The sequence below is a fragment of the Quercus robur genome, chromosome 10 (assembly GCF_932294415.1).
Source record: "Quercus robur chromosome 10, dhQueRobu3.1, whole genome shotgun sequence".
NCBI lineage: Eukaryota > Viridiplantae > Streptophyta > Magnoliopsida > Fagales > Fagaceae > Quercus > Quercus robur.
In genome coordinates this window covers 15,291,063-15,306,178 of record NC_065543.1, presented here as the reverse complement: position 1 = coordinate 15,306,178, position 15,116 = coordinate 15,291,063, and the positions used below count along the sequence as shown (strand labels likewise).

Sequence of the window (15,116 nt, the reverse complement as noted above, 5' to 3'; positions counted from 1 at the left end):
CCCGTGGAAGGTTGGTCGGTAACTTTTTGTTTCTTTCTGGCACGTCCGGCCTGCGAGGAGGGTGGGGGCTGAGACGCTTGACCCCGGCCCTAGGAAGGCGGGGGCTGATTGGGTTGCCGGGCACCGGGCACGAACCGTTCTATTGACATCACCTTCCTTGATACCATCCTTCCGCTAGGTCGGATAGCCTCAGCTAGCAGGGCAGCCACTTCTACCACTTGTTGTTGAGGCACAGCGGCTGGATTCTCGGGAATAGGCTGCTCTTGCGCTTGGTCTTCTTGCTGTATGGCTTCGTGGGCTATCTCCCTAAGGCGCCGGGATGCTTGTTCTGCGGATTCGTCTCGCAAAGGGGCTAGCTCGTCCGCGCAAGTAAACCGCCGACCAAATTCCCTCGCTTCCCCGGTTGTAAGCTTCGGCGGCAAAAAGTTTACGTACCGGACGTCTATATATGATAGCAGAGGGCTGTCTACTATCAGTGCCTGCTTGAAAGGCTGCCAAGTAGAATAAACCGGCTCCACTCCGAGGATCAAGTGCGAGGCCCGGAGTTGTCCGTCCCAATGCACGTATATCTCGGAACGGAGGACGAAGTTTAAATCTTTGGCGTGGACGGGTCTGAGGTCCTGCACAAACACTTTGCCGTCTGTAAAAGAACAGGTGACGCATTAGTCTCTAACAATAAAAATTTTTTACTCCAATAAGAAGAAAAGAAGAAGTGGAGGAAAGCAATTATATGAAGAGGATGGTACGAACCCACTTCACGCCGTGTAAGGGGGCAAGGGATCTCCCCGGCAAACCAATTGCCGCGCACCCTAACGAACTCCCCGGCGGAGTTCCTGTTCGAATCAGGTAGGCATGATATCAGCCGTACCCGTGCATCTCTTGTCTTTAGGTAATAATTGGTGGCTTTACTCCCACAGAGGCTATACATTTGGTTAATGTCATGGTGGTCTAACTGTAAGTTAAAGGTGTGGTTCAACTTACCGACACAACTAACTACCCGGTAAAAATTGGGGGGAAGCTGGTCAGGGCACAGCCCATAGTAAGTGAGTGTGTTTATCAAGAGGGGATCTACGGGGAACCTGACTCCACCTTCTAAAATGGACATCAAAGGAAAGAAGGCTGTACCCTGCCCTCGGTGGAGTTTCATATCACTCTCATGGCAGTAGGCCACATCCACGTCATCGGGAATGTTAAATTTATTCCTAAAGGTGGCCAAAGCAGCCGGGGATTCTAAAAGGTAAGAGTAACCCATCTATAACGCCTAAAACTACAAAAGTGAACTCAAAGAAATAAAGCTGAAGGAACAGGAAGGGGAAGAAAAACTTACTTTGGGTTCTAAGGAGGAAAAGAACACTGGGCAAGCAAGCGCACAGAAATGTGGTCGGCAGAGAGTAAGCACTAAAGATCAGAGGCGAAGGGAAAATGGAATGGTGTCCAAAGGGGGACTATTTATAGAGCCAAAAAGAAATGGGGGAAGAAGAAACGCTTAATCAAGCAATAAATGGGCACAGTTTACGAGTAACCCAGCGAATGCCAAGCGTAACCGATTCGCGTGCCGCTTCGGTTCACGAATCGTCAGGCAATAATGACGACTGCGCCTGGCGCCGCAAAACGGCGCGTCTTTTGAGATGAATATTAATAAGAAGTGACAGTCAGAAGTCCCAGGTTAGAAGATTCCCGAGGTCAAAAGGCCCAGGCAGCTCCTTGATTCTTCTCGGCGACCGAGTGTGAATCAAGGGGGGGCTATTGTACGGCACCGAGATTCCAAAGCCCATACTGGCCTTGGGCCCAGACCCATCTAGGCCCCGGGCCCAAGCCCATACCGGCTTTAGGCGCAGGCCCAGCAGAAAGGTCCAGTTATCTTATGCCCCTCTTGAAACTGCCTTAGAGTAAAAACAAGTTTTGGGTATTGAGTTCCCAGAGTTAACTGGTTAAACTTTCCCGGTCGAGCGTATGAGTCATGTCCGGGAAAATCATGATATGCACGGGAGATTGAGTTGCCGAACATAATCGGTCAAAATGGAACCAAGTTCCAAGATCATAAATGCTGCACCGCCCTTTCACCTAAACCCCCACTTTAACCAGATAATACTGGACCTTCAGTAGCACTAACGGTAACTGTAATCATAATCTCCTCACTAACCTTGGCTATAAATAGAAGAAAGTTGGGAGAAGAAGGGGTTCAGAAAAATTGAGAGAAAACAGTCAAGGAGAGAGTATCAACTGAGTGTTGCTTTGAGTCTCTCTGCCGAGAACAACCCATTGTAGGAAATCCTTAAGCTCACTACAAATAAATTGTGAGCCCAAGTGACCTAAGGCCCAGAAGTCTTGTACTTGGTTCCTACAGTTTTGATATAAACTCAATTTTCTATTTAAAAAAAAAAAAAAAAAAAAAAAAAAACTACTTATTAACCCAAACCAAAATTCAACCAAAGCTATAAGAGTGATTTGTGATGAGAAATTTAAAAAATACAACACAAAAAAATTAAATAAAAAAAACCATCAACCTAAATTAGAGTTATAAGAAAGAACAAAAAATCAAGGGAGAGAGAGAGACTTACAGTTTTTGTGTAGAAAAAATATGGATTAAATGGAATAAATGATATCAACTTTATATAAAATAAGATGGGAAAAAGAAGAGTCAACATATAAGAAATAGGAAATGATGAAGGAAGTTTAATGCTAAAGTAAAGAGTAGTAGGGAGATAAATAGGCAAAGAGGGAGAGGAAAGATTGGAGGAAGAGAAGAAGAGTTTTTATTTTTATTTTTTATTTATTTTTTTATTTTAGTATAGGAAGATGAAAAGTTTAAATATTCAGTTTTAACAATTACTTGAAATTAGAAAGAAGAAAACGAAAAGTTGAAATCAATTTGGGTAGCTGAATATAGTTAAACATTTGCATTTAATGAATAGTAATATTTGTAATGAATAGTTAAACATGTGCATATATCTACTAAGAAGATAATGAATTATTCAATTTTAACAATCATTTGAAATTAGGAAGAAGAAAATGAAAAGTTAAAATCAATTTGGATGGTTGAATAGTCAAATATTTGCATTTAAAACAAATGAATAGTAACATGTTGAATAGTAATGGAGTTTACTAATAGGTTTGTCCATGAACTATATTTAATTATTTTATATAAAAAAAAAATAGAAAAATCATATAGGAACTTTATTTTTTATAAAATGTATGACATGGCTGATAAAGTGGCTCAACATGAGTATAAAAATATTAAATTCTACGTCTCATCTTTTATATATAATACATATAGATATAGATTGTCACCAAGGCTCCGTGCTAATATAATTTTTTTTTTTTTTTTGCTGAATAATAATATAAATATTTAATTTTAGTGATTTTGTTTGTCACATCGTACTTTACCATCGATCAATTGATGGCATGAACATTTTTTTTACACATGCTTAAAAAGTTTAGGACTAAATTGAAATATTTGAAAGATTAGGAACTATTTGAAAACAAGAACTAAATGTATAAATAAACTTTTATTTAATTGATTACAAGAAAAGGAAAAGTATCCTAAAATTTCTTCTTAAAGGTAAGTTATATGCATTATTAATGATTCATATATTTTGAATATATCATCTTAAGGATTCATATCCCGTGCAATACCTAGGGTATTGGAGCACGGGATGCAATACCTAAATTCTCAACCATATATTTAATTTAATGGCTTAAATCTTTGACACCTCACCAAATAACAAAAAAACTATTTTACGTACAGACCCAATTACCGTAGTCTCTGCGACTGTCACTGATTAATCCTCAAAACTCAGTTATGGTTATCACCACCTTATTCAACCCTCCAAAACTCAGTTTTCCTCATAGACCCACAAGACAAGTTTCTTCTTCTACCCCACATTCAAAGACCCAAACCCAAGCAGGGGCAGAGCTAGGAATTTTTGTTTGGGGGGGCCAAGTTGCAACACTAATATATTTATCAAGACAACTCCATACACACACATAAATACACACACTTTTTTATTTGATAAGTTATATATATACACACACCCAACAAAAAAAGAGCTTAATATTTTCAATCAAAATTATGTTTTATGGCTATCTTTCATAAAATTAATAAAATACATTTTCACAATTTTCATAGTGAAATTCTTAAAAAGTTTCATTTTCTATAAAAATTATCAAATTATATACTAATGTAAGTAAAATTATTCAATTGAACTAATGTAATTTTCAAACACAAGAATGATCCAAAACTTGGAGGAACAAATTAGGCTCCAAACATATTTAAAGTTATTTTGCTTTGACCCATTGTGTGGCAACTAAAAAGACATTTCATGTGTAATTTTAGTGACAATAATTTTTTAATGAGTCAATGACTTGTTAATCGCCACATAACAGATTGAAAAAGATAAATTTAAACATATTTGGTACCAAACTTTTTCAAATATTTAACAGATATAAAAACACATTTTACAATAAAAAATAGAATTGTGAAAAATAAAGTTGTCTCTATAACTATTAGACCATTTTTATTTTTTTTAAATCATCATTGGACTAATTCAAATACTTAGAGAGGGCCAACTCTTATTTTTTAGACTAAATTTTGAAAACATTAAAATAATTATATATATATATATATATATATTTTAAAAATTTTCAAAATTTTGGGGGGGCCATGGCCCCCCCCACCCTTCAACATGGCTCCGCCCATGAACCCAAGTTCAGACCCGTACCTAAAATTCCATCAATCATGGTACCATCCAGAACACGAAGACCACCATGGCTGCTGCTCTGTTAGGAGCAAGTTTGACCTTGACCCTAGTGGGACCCACCTCAGCTGTAGAGTTACCGTCCTTATTGTTGCTGGGTTCTTCTTCTCTGCAACTCAGTGAGCCCACCAATGCTCTGTCCTTGCCCACCTAACAATGGCGGTTCTAAGAATTTTTTCCAAAGTGTTCCTTAAGAAGTATAAATTACACAATCTAATAAAAAGGGAAATTCATATATTGATAACAACAACAATAAAAAAAACACGCAAATACATAAAATTTACAATTGCCTTCTACGAGTTTTCATATTTTGAAATTGTTGCATGATAGTCTCATTATCAATATTTATCTATAATTCTAGTAAAAGAATAAACAATAAACTATAAGTTTATTTGAAATATTAATAAAATTATTAATTATTGTTGTTGAGTTGTTTCATTAATTTGTTTGTCTTTTATAAATTATAATTTGTTATATTGTTGTTTCATTAATTGTAAAATTATTAATTGTTGTTTAGCCTAACATAATTTAATTTGTTTGTCTTTTATAATGTATTGGTTAATTAAATTATTAATTATTGTTTATTAGTTGCTTTCCCCAGTTAATTATTGGTTAATTAAATTATTGTTTATTAGTTACACTAGCACACATCCCATGTGCACATTACACTAAAAGAGCTAGCCATGTGCACCTTATAATGCTTTAATTATTGTTTATCCGGCCCCATGTGTCCATCCACCCCCCACCCTACTCAACAGACAAGCCTCATGCTTGATGCCCCCAATCACAAGAGCCAACTGTCAATCAAAAAATTTCACAATCATAGATCACAATACACATTACACAAAAAGACAAGTAATATCTCACCAACACCAACACCAACACCAATGGATAAGATAAAGCCAAAAAGTAAAAAAAATAGGCAAAATATTAATAAAGTTAAAGCTTCAGCCAATCACAGTTCAAAAGAATCAGATAAAGTTAGTCTTAAAGAATAAAGAGAGAGAGACTCTCATTCATTTCATTTCAGTGATTTCAGAGAGAGAGAGAGAGAGAGAGAGAGAGAGAGAGAGAGAGAGAGAGAGAGAGAGAGAGAGAGAGAGAGAGAGAGAGAGAGAGAAGTTAGTAAAATGAAATACCTTGAGCAAGCACTAGAGCAGGGAGGCCTGAAGGCTGAGGCTGAGGTAGTGATGAGTAATCTCCGATGAGGGGCGAGTTACGAGTGATCTCCGATCGGTGAGCGAGCGACGACGACGAGCGAGCAACGTGACCGATCTCTGATGCGGCAATGTGCTCTGGATTGGATTGATCTCCGATGATGTGACCGATCTCCGACGAGGAGCGAGAAACGTGATCGATCTCCGTCTGTTGGCTTGAGCTTGAGGCATTGCTCTGTTGACGTTTTTGTCTTTAGATTTGCTTTAGTGATTTGAGGTTTTTGATTTAGTGATTTGCTCTGTATTGGTTTTTTTTTTTTTTTTTTTTATTTTTATTTTTTATAGAATCTGTGGGTTTGATACCTTTGTAATTTGTTGGGCTTGCCGTGGGTTTACCGTGGCTTGATGTTGGGCTTGTCGTCCGTTGTTTTTTTTTTTTTTTTTTTTGAGAATCCTTGGGCTTGCTGCTTGCTCTATTACATTTTTCTTTTCAAATTTTAGTTCAAAAATTTTTTTTGGGCTTTTTTTTTTTTTTGGCTTGAAAGTAGAATAAATAATTTTTTTTTTTTTTTTTTTTAATTTGAGGGTGTTCCTAATTTTATTTAAGGGTAAACAAATAAAAAAAATCTTATTATTATATATAATTTTTTTTTCAGGTTAGGGTGTTCCTGGGAACACCCTAAGCTGCACGTGGCACTGCCATTGCCACCTGGGCTATACATATGTCTAGTGTGGTTGAATGGTACTCTTTATTATTGGGTGTTGTTGCTTTCAATTTCGTAGATTTTGGGTGTTTGGGAGTTTTGGTTTCAAATGCTAAGTTTTAGTGTTTGCGTATGGGCTGGGGTTGCTGTGACAATGGATTGAAGGAGATGCATAGAATGGGTTGAAGGAGAGGCAGAGAGCGGCAGTTGCATAGGGGAGAGAGAGAAAAAAAAATTTAAGGATAAAATAGTCTTTTTGTTATTTGGTGAGGTGCCAAAGATTTAAACCATCAAATTAAACCTATGGCTGAGAGTGACTTGTCACATAGGTGTCATTCTCTTCAAATAAAATTTTACGGAAGAAAAGAAAAACTCATATATGTCACATGGCATCTCATGACGCATTAATTCTAAGTTGGTACGGGCCTCTAAAAATTAGTTCTAGACCACACATTATTTAGCAATTTTTTTGTCAACATAACATACTACAAATTATTAATTATCACTTACTAATCATCCTCTGTCATTTTTCCTTTACTAATCATGCTCTAAATACCAGTAGGGGCAACGTCCTCCACGACTCTCCAAAAACTTTTAATATTTTCATTCATAAAAAACTTATGAATTAATATTTTGATTATTTTCAGTCACATAAGTTAAAGTTCCCCACTGTAATATTTTGAAATTTGAAAAACTCACTTGGTGCTGGTCCTGGAAGAGGTTGACACGAATACCAAAATGTCAGAACTCAATTGCAAATTTGATAGTCTCACGACTCTGGCTGAGTTTAGTTCAGTTTTTTGTAAAAGTGCATAATGAAAAAATGGAGTTTTGTAAAAGTGCATAATGAAAAAGTGGAGTTTCAAAAAGCTGAGTGTTTGGTAAAAGCTGTTAAAAAGTGCATAATAAAAAAGCTGAGTGTTTGGCTAGCATTTATAAAAGTGGCAGTTTGTGGGATAAATTACCAAAAGGGAATAAGGGAATTTATTTCATACTTTTTTTTTTTATTTTTTTTTTATGTGAGTTTGTTTCATACTTAAATCAATTACTTTATCATACTTAAATCAATTTTTCTCTTTCTAAAAAAATTATTTTTTTCTTACCAATATTAGCTAATAATAACCTACCACTTAAGATTTATTGTGAAAGTATTGTAAAAATATTGTGATAAAAATTGATAGTAATTTTAATTCTAACATACTATTAAAATTATTTTTTTCTCTTTCTATTAAAATTTTTTTTTCTCACAATATTAGCTAATAATAGCCTACCTTAAAATTTATTGTAAAAATATTGTGAAAATATTATGATATAATTTCCTTTTTTCTCTCTTTTTTTCTCTCCACACACGTGGCTCTACTTCCTTTTTTTTTTTTCTCCTCTTTTTTTCTCATCCACCCACATAACCACACTCTTTTCTTTTCCTTTTTCCTTCTTTCCTCTACCATCTTCAGTCCAGAACATTCCCAGCTCTCTTTCTTTTTCTTTTTTTCTTTTTTGCCTCTTAGCACTTCAGTCCAGAACACAGCTCTTCTTTTTTTTTTTTTTTTTTTTTTTTTTTCCTCTTAGCACTTCAAAACAAACAAAGGAACCAAACTCACCCAACTCATCCTTTATTCTTTTTTTTTTCACACTCCAGAGAAGAAGATGATGATGATGATGATGATGAAGATGAAGATGAAGATGATTGAAACATAAGGATTTTGGGATTTTGGGTTTTTTTTTCATATGGATTTTGGGTTGATTTTGAGTTGGGTTTGGGATGGGTTTTCCGGATTTGAGTTGATTTTAAGTTGTTTTTGAGTTGTTTTTGGTTTGGTTTTGTTGATTCTGTGTTCGGAATATCAAAGGTTGAAATGGGTTTTGTTGATTGTGGGGGTAGACCAGTGAAGAAGCAGAGGAAGACGAAGAGGAAGAAGAAAAGGAAGACGAAGAAAAAAGACACAGATGAGAGATGAGGGCATGAGAGAACTGATGGGTATTTCGGTATTTTTCGGGTTTGCAACGGTAATATACAAAACGCGCATAGCGCGTTTTCATTTATGGACCCATGAGGGTCCATAATCCCTTCCGCGTTTGTCCTCAGTTTTTTTTTTCTCAATGCTCAAAACGTAACTTTTATAAAAAAAATTGCGTTTTGAGTTTACCAAACGTAAAAGTTGGTTGAGCTTTTTTCAAAACGTGCTTTTTGGGCTCAAAAAGTGGAAACAAACGGGGTCTTATTTAAAGAAAATTTTTATTAAAAAAATAATTAATTTTTTGAAATTTTTTTATTTTTCATAAAAATAATATTAAAAAACTCTTAAAATAAATTATTAATCATTATTATAAGAACATTCATTAATACCTTTATTATTTTTATAATATTTTTTAAACTAACTTTTTGAGCAAACAAAGGTATTCATTAAAGATTTCCGAAAAAGAAAAAAAAGAAAAAAAAAGGGGTATTCATTAAATGTGATACAGAAAGCGAGAATAAGAATAATGATAGTCTTCTCAAAACACAAGAAATAAAGAACCAACAGCTCATCTTCCCTTCGCTTTAATTGCCTCACATTCCAACAAGTTCAATCACAATTTCTTCACAACCTTCGACACAAAAATCCTGAGTAAAAAAAACTTACAATTACAAATGGTTCCTCGTGATCATATTGTGATGCTACCATTCATGGCCCATGGCCATCTCATACCATTCCTAGCACTAGCAAGACAGATCCAACAAAGAACTGGATTCACCATCACCATTGCCAGCACCAAGCTCAACATTCAATACCTCCGTTCCACCATTTCAACTGTCTCAAATTCACAATCCCTCTTCAACATCAGATTTGCTGAGCTCCCATTCAACAGCACTGACCATGACTTACCACCCAACTCTGAGAACACTGAGAACTTGTCTCTCGGCAACATAGGAAAGCTCTTTCATGCATCAATCAGTCTCAAGGACCCTGTCTTGCACCTTGTCAATGATATCATCCACCAAGAAGGGAAACCTCCGCTCTGTATAATATCAGACGTGTTCTTTGGGTGGGCCACAGAGCTTGCAAAGAGTGTAAACACTGTGAATATTACATTCACCACTGGTGGTGCCTATGGCACCTTGGCTTACGTTTCTGTTTGGCTCAACCTACCACATCGCTCATCAGATTCTGATGAGTTCAAAGTCCCGGGGTTCCCTGAAAGCTACCGTTTTCATCGCTCTCAACTTCATCAATATATAAGAGATGCAGATGGTGAGGACTTGTGGTCTAGATTTATGCAGACACAGATTTCACAATCTTGTGGGTCTATTGGTTGGTTGTGTAACTCAGTTGAGGAAATTGAACCATTGGGGTTCGATCTTCTGAGAAAGTATCTCAGACTTCCTGTTTGGTCTATTGGGCCTCTTATTCCTCCAGCGTTACTTAAGAATACATCATCTTCAGGTTTTTCTTTTTCTAAACAACATGCTGGAAAAAGACCAGGACTCACTACTGAAAAATGCATTGAGTGGCTTGATTTGCACGGTCCTGATTCGGTTCTTTACATTTCTTTTGGCTCGCAAAACACTATTGGTTTGTCCCAAATGATGGAATTAGCTATTGGGTTGGAGGATAGTGGAGTATCTTTCATTTGGGTCATAAGGCCACCCATTGGTTTCGACATGAAAAGTGAGTTCAGAGATGAATGGTTACCAGAAGGGTTTGAAGAAAGAATGAAGCAAAGCAAACGAGGGTTGTTAGTGCGTAACTGGGCACCCCAGTTGGACATTCTGTCACACAAATCCACAGGAGCATTTCTAAGCCATTGTGGATGGAACTCTGTATTGGAGAGCTTAAGCCAAGGTGTGCCTATTCTAGGATGGCCTATGGCGGCTGAGCAAGCTTACAACTCAAAGATGCTGATGGAGGAGATGGGTGTGAGTGTAGAGTTGACGAGAGGGAGTCAAGGAATTATTGTGGGGAAAGAGGTGAAGAGGGTCATTGAATTGGTTTTGGAAAAAGAGGGTAAAGGCAAGGATATGAGGAATAAGGCTGTTGAGGTTAAAAAGCAGTTGAGGGCAGCGGTAAGTGATGAGACAGAGAATAAGGGTTCTTCTGTTAAAGCAATGGATGACTTTGTGAGAACCATTCTTTACAAGAGTCAAGAGCAAGCAGTGTCAATTGAGGTTCAAAAATAAATGGGAAATTAATTAGGTTGGTTATTGATAGAATAAGCATCACCGACTTTTTTGTCATTGCGAATTGTGAATCTCATGTTCAGATGATATATGGTTGATTTAGTTTTTGGAATAATATTGATTTAAGATTTTTTATTGCCTCAACTGTAAGACTGGTGATAAATTGCACAACAGTTTTTTCTCTTGAGACAATAAAATTAAGGTGGAAGATTATAATATTTTATTTGAGTCTGTATTTTATACTTTAATACAATGTTTGCTATTGTTGTTGAATAATAGACTCAAGTGATAGTTCAATTGTAATTGCATAGTCTTATCAAATTCACTAAGAATAGTCTGCAAAATAATCAAAACATACAAGATTTTCATTGCATGTAACCTGACTTATATCTAACCTCCCATCTTCTTGTTGTGACTTGTAATAAAGGATACTAAAACCACAAGCTTTATCTTCAAAGTGATTTGCTGCCAAAAGCCGAGACGTTGACAGTCAAACTAATTTATTAGTTAGTTCAAGGCTACTTGAAGATTTGCTATAATATTTGTGGTTTTAGTATGGCACTCCAGCAAACATGAATTGTGATCTAGCTAGAATATTAACTAAATTAATGATTAATAAAATAAATATTATTTAACTAATACTTTATTATAAAAAGGTCTATTTAAAGTTTTCGCCTTAACTCTTAAATTGCATTGGTCCGGCCTTCGAAAGAAGGTAAATGATTTTGGTATCAGGAGAGATAGGGTTACTGTCATATTGCATAAAAAGATGTCTCAAGCAAAGAGTTAGGTTGCGCGACTCAACAAAATTGGTCAATTTTAGGCTCAACCAGTGTGTTGAAGTTTGTTTATTGTGATTCTTGAGCTTGGAAATGTTTGATTAGCCATTTGGTTTTTGAAACCCAAATTTTCGTTTAGATTTGCTATGGAAAGCAAGAGAAGTAGTTTTGTGAACTACCATTATGATTTTTGAAAGTGCATGTGAAGTACTTTTTTCATTAAAAAAGTAATCTAAAAATATTAAGATTAGAAGATTGCAGTTTCCTTTGCCTATTCTCAGACTTAAGTACTTAACAGAACAAATAAATTTCTACCACAAACCTTAACAATAAATGTAGAAAGTTTGCAATTTAGTGTATATGTGATTTGATAGACCTACTGCAAGGTATTCATTTAGTTTTCATGTTTTTGTTTAAGGTGCTAATGAAGATGAGTTAAAGAAAGTGAAGCATGTGGTTCAATATGGAGTTTCATCATGTATTAGGGTGAGTTTGGTTCAGCTTTTTGTAAAAGTGCATAATGAAAAAGTGGAGTTTTGTAAAAGTGCATAATGAAAAAGTGGAGTTTCAAAATGCTGAGTGTTTGGTAAAAACTGTTAAAAAGTGCATAATGAAAAAACTGAGTGTTTGTTTAGCATTTATAAAAGTGGCAGTTTGAGGGATAAATTACCAAAAAGGACAATATATATATAAGGGAATTTATTTCATACTTTTTTTTTTTTTTTTTTTTTTATGTGAGTTTGTTTCATACTTAAATCAATTACTTTATCATACTTAAATCAATTTTTCTCTTTCTAAAAAAATTATTTTTTTCTTACCAATATTAGCTAATAATAACCTACCACTTAAGATTTATTGTGAAAGTATTGTAAAAATATTGTGATAAAAATTGATAGTAATTTTAATTTTAACATACTATTAAAATTATTTTTTTCTCTTTCTATTAAAATTATTTTTTTCTCACCAATATTAGCTAATAATAGCCTACTTTAAAATTTATTGTAAAAATATTGTGAAAATATTATGATATAATTTCTTTTTTTCTCTCCACACACGTGGCTCTACTTCTTTTTTTTTTTTCTTTTTTTTTTCTCCTCTTTTTTTCTCATCCACCCACGTAACCACACTCTTTTCTTTTCCTTTTTCCTTCTTTCCTCTACCATCTTCAGTCCAGAACATGCCCAGCTCTCTTTCTTTATTTATTTTTTTTTTTTGCCTCTTAGCACTTCGGTCCAAAACACAGCTCTGCTTCTTCTTCTTTTTTTTTTTTTTTTTTTTTTTTTTCTTTCCTCTTAGCACTTCAAAACAAACAAAGGAACCAAACTCACCCAACTCATCCTTTATTTTTTTTTTTTCACACTCCAGAGAAAAAGATGATGATGATGATGATGATGAAGATGAAGATGATTGAAACATAAGGATTTTGGGATTTTGGGTTTTTTTTTCATATGGATTTTGGGTTGATTTTGAGTTGGGTTTGGGATGGGTTTTCCGGATTTGAGTTGATTTTAAGTTGTTTTTGTGTTGATTTTGAGTTGTTTTTTGGTTTGGTTTTGTTGATTCTGTGTTCGGAATATCAAAGGTTGAAATGGGTTTTGTTGATTGTGGGGGTAGACCGGTGAAGAAGCAGAGGAAGACGAAGAGGAAGAAGAAAAGGAAGACGAAGAAAAAAGACACAGATGAGAGATGAGGGCGTGAGAGAACTGATGGGTATTTCGGTATTTTTCGGGTTTGCAACGGTAATATACAAAACACGCATAGCGCGTTTTCATTTATGGACCCCTGAGGGTCCATAATCCCTTCCGCATTTGTCCTCAATGCTCAAAACGCAACTTTTATAAAAAAGTTGCGTTTTGAGTTTACCAAACGCAAAAATTGGTTGAGCTTTTTTCAAAACGCACTTTTTGGGCTCAAAAAGTGGAAGCAAACGGGGTCTTACTTGGCCGTAGAGATATGGGTAAAGAAATATATAATAGGTGTGGCCCTCACGGCAGCGTAGGTAGTAATAATTGCTAAGAAAAAAGAGCACATGGTCCTGACAGTAGGTGGAATCATTATTCCAAAAGCTAGACTCGTATTATTGACTCTCTTGGAAGTTAACATTTAGGCATTTCTTTGATAGTGAAGAGAGTGAAATACTTTTCTATTTCTTAAAAAAATTCTCTCGTCTTTTTTTTCCTTTTCTCCTTCCATCATCTTTAGCCATAGAAGTGATTCTTGTAAAGCAAAAATACATCTATGGGACTCTGTTTCTAAGCTTTGATTCATACTGAACCACATGGAGTTTCAACATTTATTACTGAACAACCTTTATAAAGTTTTTGAAAGAACCCAAATTTGCATTTTAGAAGGAACCCAAATTGCCCATTTGCATTTTATAAAGTTTCAACATGTATTACTGAACCACATGGCCGCAGAGACTTCCCATGCATTTTTAAAAAGCCCAAATTATATCTAACCTCCCATCTTCTCGCTGTAACTTGTAATACCTTCCACAAGCTTTATCTTCAAAGTGATTTGCTGCCAAAAGCCGAAACGTTGACAGTCAAACTAATTTATTAGTTACTTGAAGGCTACTTGAAGATTTGCTAAAATATTTGTGGTTTTAGTATGGCACTTCAACAAACATGAATTGTGATCTAGCTAGAATATTAACAAAATTAATGATTAATAAAATAAATATTATTTAACTAATACTTTATTATAAAAAGGTCTATTTAGAGTTTTTGCCTTAGCTCTCAAATTGCATTGGTCCGGCCTTCGAAAGAAGGTAAATGATTTTGGTATCAGGAGAGATAGGGTTACTGTCATATTGCATAAAAATATGTCTCAAGCAAAGAGTTAGGTCGAGTCAACAAAATTGGTCAATTTTAGGCTCAACCAGTGTGTTAAAGTTTGTTTATTTTGTATTAGGTTTATTGTGATTCTTGAGCTTGGAAATGTTTGATTAGCCATTTGGTTTTTGAAACCCAAATTTTCGTTAAGATTTGCTATGGAAAGCAAGAGAAGTAGTTTTGTGAACTCCCATTATGATTTAATTTTGAAAGTGCATGTGAAGTACTTTTTTCATTAAAAGAGTAAGTTTTGCAACAATTAGTTTTCAGTAACCGATGGCTGAGTAAATGAGAAAGTCAAAGGAAAGATAATTGAATCTTAAAAATTTTATCATCCAAAAAGAAAAAGAAAAATAATTATTAAAAAATTTTCTATTTAGTTATTAAGTAAAAAAGATACAGCCAAATGATTGCACAAGACCTTTTTTTTCTTTTTGTGCTTTTTTGGGTAAATTTTCTTTTTGTGTTTAAACCCCCTACACACACACACACACACACATATATATATATATATATATATATTTATTGATTCTTCAATGAATTTGATTGATACTGTTTCTAAAACTTCTTCATGTAATATTATTATTTTTGTCTTTAAAATTTGAATGAAATTCATTTTTTTCATTCACTTCATTTACTTTTATTAGGTGTATAATAGTGTAGATGCCCATTTTTGGCAAAAGGGCCCAATGGCAGAAGAAGCCCAACAATATGAGAAAGATGAAG

The 15,116-nt window shown here is 34.9% G+C and overlaps 2 protein-coding genes across 2 annotated transcripts in view; both read left to right on the top strand.

Moving 5' to 3' along the window:
- Positions 1-10,995, top strand: part of LOC126703674 (UDP-glycosyltransferase 92A1-like) — a 77,112-nt gene extending 66,117 nt beyond the window's left edge. The window contains exon 2 of the mRNA XM_050402724.1: positions 10,766-10,995. Coding sequence (XP_050258681.1) covers positions 10,766-10,777 — 12 coding nt within the window. The 3' untranslated portion in view covers positions 10,778-10,995. The remainder of the gene's footprint in view (positions 1-10,765) is intronic.
- Positions 9,049-10,995, top strand: LOC126703673 (UDP-glycosyltransferase 92A1-like). The gene has a single exon (XM_050402723.1). It carries the CDS (start codon positions 9,251-9,253, stop codon positions 10,775-10,777), a length of 1,527 nt encoding a protein of 508 aa, XP_050258680.1. The 5' UTR covers positions 9,049-9,250; the 3' UTR covers positions 10,778-10,995.
- Positions 10,996-15,116: the final 4,121 nt, after the last annotated feature.